The following is a 12,953-nucleotide window of genomic DNA, read 5'->3' as shown; positions in this document are numbered from 1 at the left end:
ATCACTAGGTTAATTGCTAGGAGTACTCAGGGCCAGGTGGCACCAGTCAGAGGCTGTCATGTCCTCATATTTTCAAATTTCTATAACTTTTCAACCATTTTGATTTAGAAAATGTATAATATATCAAAATTCATATTATTTGTGTTGATTTTAATCATGAATTTTATTTTGCGGATTTCATTTCTTATTTTGTGGATTTTAACCAATTAACATATGATTCACATGTTAATTGGTCAATTTGATTGAATTGACTGTTATCTTTGTCCAGATAATCATTTGCATCATTTTAGGGTACAACAAAATCATTCTCAGATTTTCACATAATTTTGTTTCAGTCAATTCAGAGTTGATATGAAAAAGATCTGGCTAAAATACCAAACGTTGCCACAGTTGTCCAAATTGCATGATTTTTTTCCTTTTTCACCGAACTTTTTCATTTGCTCCTGTAATCAAAATATCAATTTAGTGAGCTAAACTAGGCATGAATTATCCACAATAGATAGAATAAGTATAAGGGAATAAATATAAATATATTTTTGTACTTATCAAATTCCCCCCACACTTACAACTTTGCTTGTCTTCAAGCAATTGAACTCAAGTGAATTTCTAGGACTGGACGTAAAATGCAAACCATCCATCTTGAGAAACTTACAAATTTATTTAAAAGCAATGAGGTTAAGTAGGAAAATTGGTCATGACTTTTAAAACTGCAAACAATACTATAGGGTTATTTGTTTTTATTTTTTTTAAACTTGTATTAGCTCCACAAATGTTTTATTCAAGAGCCATTCGAAATAAAATTTCTCAAATGATATGTTACATAAATATTCTTAGAGGTAAAAGTGCCAAGTTCCTCCCTCCAATTACAAAATGACCCCTTAGAGATTTATAATTTACTTAGGGCTTATTGATACTCATTTTTTTTAATATATCCAAATGTTGGCTTTTGGAGTCCTTGATTTACTCGTTTGACTGGATTTGCAAAACATACATAACTGCATTTTACAGTTTTCCTTCTTGAGACATGCGCAGGTTCATGACAGCTAGAGATACAATAAATACACATCGAGGATGAATTGATGAACTGCAATATAACATCAAGGATGTGGTCATAAAGCACAAGAATATGGATGACAAAAGCATAACTCGAGATTAAAGACAATTAATCTGTAAAATTGGTAAAATAAGCTTGAGACTGAACAAAGTGAGGCCTACCGTTTTAACAGTCCATGAACTGTTGCAACAGAATAAATCAGGTCACAGAAATGACTGCACCGCGTTAAATCAAATCACACGGACCAGACAGAAAAATAAGTCAGAGAGTTACCGTTGTAGTAACCGTTGCATAGCCAAACCTGTTCGAACTACCCTACCGGTTGTAATGGTCCATGAACCGTTGCAATGGTCGAGGTCACTCACTTCCTTTTTGGCAGCTCTCTATAAATAGAAGCTATTCCAAGGTTTGGTTTGACACTTTAGCCGCCCTCAACTTTAATATTTCGTATTTTCAGATCTAGAGAAAGCCATTGTTGCTTGTGTGCTTAAATTTCAATACTCACAATCAATCTCAAGCTTATTCAATCAATTACACAACTCCTAGAGTGATGATCTTGCGTGATCAATCCATTTACTGCTTTGAGCTATAGTGCTCACCCCGGCAATCCTTGAGTCCTCGCGAATCGGATTAACCAACCTGAGCCTTTAGTGCTCCTTGTTCGGGCTGTGTGACTTCCCAGAAGATTGTAAGGGCTTACCGGTTCCACTTTACAATACTTTCTCATTGGGTAAAGAAAGGCGCACCATCTCGAAGGTCGCGGGCCCCGGAGACGTAGGGGTTAGTGCCGAACTCCATAAACAACTCTCGTGTCAAGTGTCTCTAAACTCTACTCCTTACTTTACTTATTTTATATTTTTTTAGTTTAGAACAAAGTTATTCTAAGTTTCCGCCAAAAATAACTTTAAGACACCCTTGAACTGTATAACTTAGATTAAAATTTAAAAATGACCTATTCACCCCCCCCCCCCCCCCCCCCCCCCCCCCTTTAGGTGCCTTTGGGACCAACAAGTGGTATCAGAGCAGGAAATTCAAATTAGGACACACTTAATTTGAATAATATATTAGATCATAGATATAGCACACCGTATACCAAAATTTGTTAGAGAACCTCCCATGTTAACACATGTTGTTCTTTTGCACATGTTGTTCTTTTGCCCGATATCGAGATTAACATGGTTTATGTCACAATTGGCTCTCAGAGTTGGTACATTACCACTTAATTTTGTGGAAACTGTGTTGATGATCACTGACAGTTTAGAAGATGACCAAATTGTTATCTTTTGTAATATAATGTGGGAATTATGGAAAGCACGAAATGAAGAAGTAATAGCGGGTAAAAAAGCAACTCCATCTGTCATTTTAAAAAAAGCAATGGCAATGCAATTAGGCATACAGAAGCAGGTTAACACCCCAACGATAAGAGAATCTGAACAAAAAAGAATACCAATGGGAGCAAGGGTAATCCAAATTGATGGATCATGGGATAACAGCCGGGGAGGGGGTACTGGTATGGCGGTTTACAATAGAAGAGGCGATCTGGTATTTGTTCAGTTCAAAAAAGGGAGGGGTACGGATCCATTTCATGCAGAGGCAGAGGCTTTATTTGAGGCACTGAATTACATCATGCAGGCAAGGCAGGAGGGTACTTTCTATGTATTTACTGACTGCAAGGTACTGGTAAAGGCAACTCTTGAAAACCAAACACAGAACTTACCATCATGGCAAGCGGCTGAAACAGTGAAAAGATGTTGGATGATGCAACAAGAATTAGGAGAAAGGGTGCTCATAATGCACACAACAAGAATTGCAATGAGGACACCGCATGAACTTGCAAATTGGGCGAGAAGATCAGGGAAGGAGGGCACTGGTACACCGATACAGTGTCAGATCACACACCTCCAAGTAGAGCATAGGTTGAATGGAAATTTCTTTCTTTTAGAGTAGCTGGTGTTAGGAAGTCGTTGTCTCTGGTAATAAAATGAAATTAGGGAGATAGATGGAGGTTTGCAGCGGTTACTGGTAAAAATTTAGAGCTGTCAGAGTAAAAAAGGAAACTTACAGCTGGGCCCTTGAAGTTACAATTTTTACAAGAAATAGAGAGGAATAGGGAGTTAGCTGTTTTCAAGGTTGTTGAGTTAGTTGTTATTTTAGACTTTTTACTTTTAAAGTTTGAAAGAGGCTTACCTTTTTCTTAGATGGAGTTTATTTCTAATATATTAGGACCTTGTAATAGTTTGAGTTTTTAATACAATGTGCCTAAGGGCTTATTCTAAAAAAATATATATATTTGTTTCCCTTTTAATCTTCAACTCATATCTTATCTGTTGGATCCGCCTTAAAGTTCCGCACGCACATAAATCAAATCAAATTCATATCTTATTCTGTCTTCTTCTCCTGTTCCAAGCGACCGTTTGAATAGAAAAATCTCTCTCTGGACTCGGTCTACTATCCTTAACAATTTTACTAGACGCTGACATCTGGGCTCATTTCTCGTATCCTAAATGCTCTAAGAGTAAACAATATGATATACTGCAGTTTTCTTTTCTGAACGGGCCCCGAGCAAGTCGTATAATGGACCGGTTTCTTCATTCAGCATCTTGACGAGATCACTGAAATGTGGGCCCCACCAAGCGGTCTATATATTACAGTAAGGCCCCTATTTAATTTTTTTCGAGTCTCTCTAAGCACAGTAGTGTATTGACTTCTCGCAAGAAAAGAGATTGTTTTAGCAAGAAAGATAGACTAAGAGAGCCGATAGAATAGAAGCGAGGTCGAAATCGCACCTCTAAACCCTTCTAGTACACGGAGAAAGAGAGCGATGCCGACTCCATTGCTGAAATCTGAATCGATGGATCAAGCTCCAGTGGCAGTGGATTACGAAAAGTGTAGAGAGGAGAGGATCAAGTCTAACATGGAGAGGATGCAACAGCTTGGCATCCTCAATCTCTCACGAAATGTCAATAGTGCTTTCAAAACCCCTAATTCGAGTGCAAACCCTAAGACAGGTTCTTTTACCGACAGATGGATCGAAGAAGAAGGTTGATTTATTAACCCCTTCTTTGCCTTCTAGGCGCTCTTCGAGGTATATATATACTATCTATCGTTATGATTTTGGCGGCGGTTTTAAGACTTTTTCCGTCAAACCCCTGAAAGATAGAGTAATTAGAAGTACAAAGTACAAGTGACACATCTTTGTTAAACATTTTGTTTTAATCCTATTGAAGAAACGAGCAATTTTAACTATGCATAAAATATACATTCTAATTATGCAAACAACAATGAATAAGTTGAATGTTAATAGTAAAATTAAAAACTTAATTGGGCTAATAGAGGACATATATCCATATATCACTATCATCTGCAAACATCAATATCTTATATAAAACAACATTTTAATTTTCCCGGTGTATAAAATTAAGGTTGCAAAAGGTGGCGCCGGTAAACTACACGGAAGTCCATGGCAAGAAAAGCAATGATGATCTTACCGAATCTGATGTAGCATTGATTGGAGAAGGAAGAGAGAGGAGTTGTACACTGAAGAGAATGAGAAATTGCTTGGTTCATGTGAGGCGCCATGGACCCTGTTTGTGGATGGATATGGTAAGGATAACAAGCGCATTTATGACCCGGTCAAAGGGAAAACATGTCACCAATGTAGGTACGCATTTTTCCTTTTTTTTAACTCATTTTTTAGTTGCAGTTGCAGTAATTGGTTCTTAATTAGTCTTCCCCTGGAAAACTTTTACCATGGTACCATGTACAGTATGAACTTGTGCTTTCTGTAATTTTAAAACTAACAGCTTTGGTTTTGATTTACTTCATTCTAACAATTGCAGTCCCCTTTTAGTTAGTTTCTTTTTGTATATTTTTTCTGGTTTTTTATTGCCATGCTTACCAGGAGAAATTAATTAGCAAATTTGGGTTCATTAGGGCTGAGTCATATCATATTTGCGGCTATATTGTGAAATCGGTGCTTACTGGAGCCTCAATTGATATTGATTTCATTAACATGAGTTTTGTTCGTTTAAAAATAAATTATTTCCAGACAAAAGACTATGGGTTATCTTACCAGCTGCTGCAAATGTCAAATTGTTCAAGGTCAATTCTGTGGAGACTGTCTTTATATGAGGTGCATTGTTGTGAATTTGTAATTGGCTTATTTTATAAGCTTCTAAAGTATATTTTAATTGTATTTATTGTTAATGCAATACAGATATGGTGAAAATGTTCTAGAAGCAATTAAGAACCCGGACTGGATGTGTCCAATTTGTAGGGGCATTTGCAATTGCAGCCTATGTAGGCTTAAAAAAGGATGGAACCCCACTGGAGCTCTCTATAAGAAGGAAACCTTTTTTGTTATATTTTTATAGAAACTTGGTCCCATGCTGAGATGTGTAAATATGATAAATACCCCTGCAAAACGCAGATATTGTGAATACCCCTAGAAGATCACTGAAATATCACAAATGCCTCTGTAAAATTAATAAAATTTGGTCAATCTCTTTATCAAACTCTTATAGTTTACCACGTATCAATAGTAATTTGCTTGCTTGGTATTTACATATTAGGAAAATAATTGTTTGTCTTGAAACAAATTAACATCTTATTTAGAATAGTATTATATTGGGCACACGTGATGTTTTGATTACTTTCACTGGGGATATGTATGTTGACGGTCCCACTGGAGTACAAATGAACTTTTCCCTGACAAATTTGTAAAGGGATGTGGTATTTACCTGAGAAATTGATTTCATTGTAGGGGTGTGGTGAGAAGTTTTGAATCTTTCAAATATGTTCTATGTTTGTCATAATTTATCATAATTGCAAATGTAGGTTGTGAAACTTTGGATACAAATCTGTGGCACATTATATGATCGAAACTCGTCGGAAGCCAGCTAATTCAGACCAGGCACCTTCTTCTGAAATCAATGGTGCCATGTCAGATAACACAGAAGCTGCCAAAGAAAATGAGCCAAAACCTGAAATTTTATCAGATGAGAGTTCAATAGTGGTTATTACAAATGAGAATAGTGCTATTAATGATGGAGAAACCATGGGAAAACGTTGTTGTCAGGTTAAGAGAAAGAAAGGAGAGGTGCATACTCCATCTCCTGGCCCAATTGCAACTAGGTTTAGATGACGTCTTTACGGTATTTAAGCTGTTAAATGGGTTTGGAGTTTGTGTTTTGTCTAACAATTAGGGTTAGTGGATTTCTTTTGTTGGCTCAACAGCCTTTTTTTCTCTGTTATGAAATCAACTGCATCATGATGTAAGTTGCCAAGTTGGCTTCTTTTTATAGGGTTATTTTTTGTATGTTACCAATCCGGTATGGTGCTAATTGATATAACTAGGCTAAAATGGCTAATTGATATAACAATAGTTGATGTGTTCAAGTTAGATTTTGCATCAATTAAGATGTTTTATCTTGATGGAACATTTAAATTCTGAAACGACGCATGGAGTTAGCCGCGACTCAGTTTATGGATACGGAATAACAACAATTATAGATAGGGAAAAAAATGTATGAATCTAAAAAAATTATAGATAGTTCAATAAAAATAATTTCTTCTACTCGAAAAAAAGAAGAAAAAAAAATAATGTTAAATGTCTCCAATAAAATTTTAAGGGCAAAACCAAGGTGTGATGTGCTCATCAAGAAGGATTGGTGAACACACCTTCAAAAGACTATTGGATTGATTTGAATTACGGATCTAAACCGTTGAAATCTGAGTAGTTCATGGCTGATATATGTATATGTAAAAATTTTAAAGTTTCGAATTCATTTAGTACATGGTCAAGCGGTAAAAAAAATGATGAAAAATTAATACATAAAATAATTAAAAAAATAAGTTATAAAATGTTCATTGTTTTGACCGCTTGACCATATGCTAAATAAATTCGAAACATTAAAATTTTTGCATTTACATACATTACTCACGAAGTATTTGGATTTCAACGGTTTGAATTCGTAGTTCGAAGTCAATCTGATAGTCATTTGGAGGTGTGCTCACCAATCCCTCTTGGTTAGCACATCACACCCTAATTTTGCTTAGATTTTAATATGTAAATAATATTAAGCGATTTGGATCGTCCATTTGAACATTAAAAATTGAGACATGAACATAGAAGATCTGAACTACATATATAGTTTATATTAATATTTATCGTTTATTAATTTTTAATTATTTTTTGAGCAAATAACATTGTATCAACTTTTTTTTATTGTCCAAAATTGTTGTTAATTAGTTAATTTCATTGATTGACAATAGTCACATTTCGTTGGATGGAGCTGCTGGATCTTTTATTATCTCTCTCTAGGCTCAAATGGGCTTGCTAAGTAACTTGCTTGATTTTTCTGTAAGATGAAAATCTTGAAGCCTTGCGGGCCTTAATATTGAAAATGTTGCTATTTCTGATTTTCGAAAAATAACAAAATCAATTCTGAAAGAAGTGTCTAGGGCTGCACAAAAAATTCGTAGTTCATGGTTCGATTCGAGTTTGATTCAAAAAAGTTTGTAAATAGTTTGATTTGAAATGATTCGAAATTAATTCAAACCAAATTCAAACTAGACTTGGTTGGTTCGAAATAGGTTCGCGAACTATTCTAGTTCAAATCTCAAAGTAACGTGAACCGTTGATAACTTATGTTCGCTGATGACTTAAAAGTTAAACATTAGGCCGCTCAACCATAAATCATAACTAGTAAGTCTTAACTCCTGCTCTCAGTTTTAAAACCCTAGACGACTTTCACCTCTCATTTTCGGCGACTACGATCACTCTTCCTTGTCGTAAAAAAGTTTGTAAAATATTCAAAATTGAGTTCGTAAAAAAATAGATTCGAAATTAATTCAAACCAAACTTAGTTCGAAATTAATTCAAGCCAAACTCAAACTGAGATAAGTTCAATTCGATTCGTTTGCAGCCCTAGAAGCGTCCTTTGAATACATTGAAATGCATGGGTTCAGATGTTAAATCCAATAATATTTAAAATTCGAACGCCTTGTGTCTGAAAATCTAAACACTTGGGTCCACTCAATTTTTTGAACACATGCATTCATATCATCATATGTCAAGTATAAATTCAGATGTCAAGTATAATCTGAATTACATCAGATTATATTACCAAATGATTGGAATTCAGTGACTAAACATATGAATATGCCTATAATTATGTTATTCGATAATTACCCATTTTATACCGAATTATTCCTTAATAAACTAGCAAATATTTAGAAGAATTCTTTTATCATATCCAAATTATTCTCACTTTGATGATTAAATTATTTTTTAATTCATTGAATTTGACAACCGGTGCTTTATTTGAGAACAATAGTTATTTATATAGGACTGACAAAATTCATATTCCAACAGACATAATAGATTGTTAAAAAAAATAATCATCTATTACTTTTTTTATATTAGTTGTATTGTCGAAAAAAATATTTATAATTCTTTTCCCGATTTACGAATGTCATATTTATATTTCGAAATTTTAGTTTTTGAATGATGATATCAGATGGGGGTCCAGCAACATCTGCATAGTGGACAATGTTGACTATTTCTGGTAGTGTGATAAAAGTTGAATTCAAGATAAGCTAATAAAAATGCACGTCTGTATCAAACTCTTGATATAAGAAAAAAAAAAAAGATTTTTTTTTTACCAGAAGAGTTTCGACAATTATTAATTATCCATGCGTTCAGATTTTAAATCCAAAAAAAAATATTCAAATTAAATTCGATCGAATTGTGCACTTGCAAAAAAAACCCAAAAAAAAAATATATATATATATATGGGGCTGCACCTGTATTCTGTGGCCCCTAGGCTGGACCTACATCGGCATAGTGTGGCCTCTCAGTTTTTGAGACCGCACTGGTGTTCTGCGGCTAAGGTAGAATTTGAATTCCTCAGAAAATGGAACTTTTTCATTTAATTTTTTATTTGGAAAATAGTAGAAATTAAAATTTCGGTACTTTTTCCCTGATGCCGGGATGCACTAGTTTGTTTGTTTTTTTTTCACAATTAACCTTGCAGATACTAATATTAACAGTACATCAGTTTTCTCTCTTAATCCTAAACCCCCCCCCCTTAAATGAACATTCAAACGTAGAAAATATTTTTTAACTGGTTTTTTTTTTTTTAAACCCGAGAGAAGCTATCAGGTTAATTTAACTAGTTTCTATATATAAAAAGGATGTTTAGAACTATTAAAAAAAGTTCCTGATATGTCAAAATAAATCATAGACGATTTTCCAAGTTTCTTATATGTAAAAAAGTTTAGGGAGATATACCGAAGTTCTGCAAACCACTTACGACTAATTTAAACTTAATTGATTTAATTGCATTTTTAGAAAATGTTTTAGATTAATCTTGGAGTATTTTGTGTAATGTTAATGGACTGCCAACTAAATGTTTGGACGAAGAAGAATAAAAGTTGATAATCAAAATTCTCTCAAATTTGTGACTCCAATCCTGACAAAATGAATCTCTTCACAAAAATCATTCATCACAACAATACATGTACATCACATAATTATCAATCTTTCATTATAAGGATCTCTCCTCTGCTTTCAATCTAATTTTCAGATCTCTCAACAATCCCATAAACGCCATTGCTGACGGTCCATGTTCGGCAATCGCTTCCTTAATTAGCCTTCTCCTTCACCACCAACATGCGATCTTTTAGCATTCTTCCACCTTACTGACTCCATCAGCCATTTCACTTTTGCCTCCACCTCGTCTGCTCGCACAAAATCATCGTCGACGCAACCATTCATCGCCACTCCAACCATGATCTCCTCTGTCAACAACACCTTATTCAGCCCCTGCTCTGCAAATATCGGCCAACATATTATCGGCACACCAGATACTATTGTTTCCAGTGTCGAATTCCATCCGCAATGGCTCACAAAACCACCGACTGAAGCATGGTTCAGCACCTCTACCTGTGGTGCCCATGACTTGACCACCATTCCTTGATTTTTTGTGCGGTCAAGGAACCCTTCAGGGAGAACCGAATCTAGATCTGGATCGTCTTGTTTCTCGAACATTTTGCTTTTGTTGTCTGCACTCCTCACGACCCACAAGAATCTTTGTGAACTATTTTCCAATCCGATAGCAATTTCGTGGATTTGATTGATGGGCAAAGCAACGAAGCTACCAAAACAGACGAAGATCACACTTCCCTTAGGCTGCGAGTCGAGCCACATTAGGCACATGTGTCTCTCCTCAATTCCTTCGCTTTTCTCATTCTTCACAAACGGGCCGATAAAATAAACGGGTGGCATCTTCCCTCCAGGCAAACAAAGCCCTTCGTTCAATGCTCTGACGGCTCTCATCTCCAATGATTCGAAACTGTTTACAAGGATCCCATCAGCTTCAGCTAATTATTTGAATTTCTTGATACGAGTTTGGCATATCTTGGTGTCACGGTCTTGTAAAGTTTGTGGGATATCAGAAATCGGTATTGGAGGTACACCAGGGAAATCAATAGATGTACACTCCATGTCTTTAAAAGAGGTGTCAGTGGTATTGTAAAAAAAAGGAAGGTGGATATAGATTGCCAGAACAGAGGCAGCACATGGAAAGTGAACATAAGCTGGGATACCGAGCTGACAAACTATATCTAGAGCATCAGTGCAGAATACATCAACAATGAGAGCACGGATTCTGTTTGTACTAGACATAGATGAGATAAAGTCATCAAGATTTCTGTTATTTGCATGAATTGCTTCGAACATGAGGGTCATAGGATGCTGGTTTGGATCGCTTTGAATTACCACGGGTGAAATGAAATTAACTGGTTTTGTTTGGAGAGCTGCTGTATGAAATTGTAAGCCGAGCCAGTTTTGTTTGGAGGATCAGCTGAGACAACGGTGACAGAGAAACCATGCTGGTAAAACAGGTTAGCGAGCTCTGTCATCAGCACCAGGTGGCCCACTCCCATACCAGAGTAAAGCACAACGCTCTCTTTCACCATTGCTTGTTGGTTTAGCGTTGGTTATGCTGATGATTTCTTACAACCAGTTAATTGTGGGAGAAAAAAACAAGTTGCTTAGTTACTTTGGAAAAGACTAGTTTTCTCCTTCGTGAAATTAACGGGATAAAAAAAAAGTATTTTCATTTTTATCAATGATACAAGACAACTGACACTTGCATTATTTTTATCCGGCATTAGAAAAAGTGTGGTATCATTTAGAATAAAAACATATCCAACTTGAGGAACAAGTAGTTTAGTGGTTTTGACTTTTGACTTTCTGTTTCTTTTCGTATAAGTTTTGGTGACATCAAGTTTACCTGCCTGCCCTTGTGCATTTATTTGTTCATTTTCAATAATTGGTTTCTGCACGTCTTGTACATTTGTTTTTGTGTTCTCCAGCTGTTTTTAAACTCTTTAGGTGGTTTCCTGCACAAGTTAGTTTCCTGCACATCTTGTGCATTTCTTTTTTGTATTTCTTCTGTTTTCGTACTCTTTCGTTTATTTCAACAAAATAGGATGCGATACTATAACCAACTCCATTCTTAGAAAAAAAACAAAATTAAGAAACTATATTGGCCTCTTCATCTTGTTTTTGCACTGATACAAAGTTTAATATATACGTAAAAATTGCAAATACAGCCGAAACAGTAAAAAATAAAGAAAAATAATTTATTGATAAAATATGAAGAAGCTTAATTCGGCTGTACTGGTAAAAAGAGATGCAGGAAAGAAAGCCGGAGTTAAGGCAGTGCCAGTTCTTTGTTCAAGGGAATTATAGTTGGTTGGAATCTAAACTGAAAATGATGAGAAGAACACAGTTGGCAATGATGTTTGCTATATGGAGAAAAAGATGCAAAAGAATATTTCAAGAAGTGGAGAAAACTCAACTCAGTTAACTTGGGATATAATTCAGGATGTCAGACTGGTTTCTGAGATGTAGACCAATGCGGCTACTTTAATTTTTTTTTTTTTTTCCTCTTTACCTGGTTTTCTTGTAAATATAATTTTTGTACAAAATTTTTTAATCACACCACTGGTGTGAGCATTAATGGAATTTGAGGGTTTAACCCTCAATCCCTCATATTTTTCTTTCATAAAAAAATAAAGAAGCTTAATTCATGTTAGTGATGCAAAATTCCTCTGATCGTCTCATGGTTCAATACCTATCTCTGTGGTGGAATTCGAATCACACGTAAGGTACCTCACAGGGTAAGTTTATGCCCGAGCGGTTTCATTTATATATGCACAAATCTTAAAGTGTCCCCCTATAATCTAAATATGTCTGAAATACTTTTGACTAATCTCATGTGATGAGATAGAATAGGCGTTGTGGAGCAGGAGATGAGTCTTCTTAAGCTTCTTTAAAGCTCTTTTAGGTTATTAAATCGCTCAAAATTTTCCGAAAATTAATTCAGATTAAGATCTCTTGCTTCATGCTTCTTTTGTTTGAAATCTTAATTATGCCTGAGTTTTAAAGCACTTCTATTTCTAAATTAATTAAGTTTATTTATATATTAGAGCCTAATAATTGTACTCCAAACAAAATTTCTGAACACATTCCCAAGTGGTTTAACATAAAAAAAATTTCAATATTATTTAACTTCTATTTCCAGCATTAATATCCAAACGTTTAAAGCTCTGTTTATAATATTTTAAAATTTTACTCGCAAGTATTTAAACATTTATCTGAAATCATTTAAATTCTAAATTTAGATAGTTTTAACTCTTAACTACTTTTGTCTTCAAGTCAAAAGAGAAAATATTATTTTCATCCACCTTTTTTTTTTCCTCTGATTATTCTCGTCCATTTTCTTCGACGACCCATGATGAATTTTGCGAATGTAAAAATACGAACGTTTTTTACTCGATTTTCTCTTTCAAATTAAATCAATAAAGAATAACTTTCAAGCTATATTTG

At 34.9% G+C, this 12,953-nt stretch overlaps 1 protein-coding gene and 1 pseudogene across 2 annotated transcripts; one reads left to right on the top strand and one right to left on the bottom strand.

Moving 5' to 3' along the window:
* Positions 1–3,747: 3,747 nt before the first annotated feature.
* LOC144546877 (uncharacterized) lies at positions 3,748–6,502 on the top strand. Of its 2 annotated transcripts, XM_078295462.1 has the most exons (4): positions 3,748–4,139; positions 4,477–4,715; positions 5,103–5,186; positions 5,271–6,502. In XM_078295462.1, exons 1-3 carry the CDS (start codon positions 4,012–4,014, stop codon positions 5,183–5,185), a joined length of 450 nt encoding a protein of 149 aa, XP_078151588.1. In that variant the 5' UTR covers positions 3,748–4,011; the 3' UTR covers position 5,186; positions 5,271–6,502. The 2 variants fall into 2 exon arrangements, with proteins under 2 accessions (XP_078151588.1, XP_078151589.1); XM_078295463.1 differs by lacking the exon at positions 5,103–5,186.
* A 3,024-nt stretch (positions 6,503–9,526) lies between these two features.
* Positions 9,527–11,130, bottom strand: LOC144546640 (UDP-glycosyltransferase 88F3 pseudogene; annotated as a pseudogene).
* Between the last annotated feature and the right edge of the window lie 1,823 nt (positions 11,131–12,953).

This window comes from Carex rostrata, chromosome 30, assembly GCF_964058835.1.
Source record: "Carex rostrata chromosome 30, lpCarRost1.2, whole genome shotgun sequence".
NCBI classification, from domain to species: domain Eukaryota; kingdom Viridiplantae; phylum Streptophyta; class Magnoliopsida; order Poales; family Cyperaceae; genus Carex; species Carex rostrata.
The sequence above is the reverse complement of the archived record's forward strand: the minus strand, read 5'-3'. Positions and strand labels throughout refer to the sequence as shown.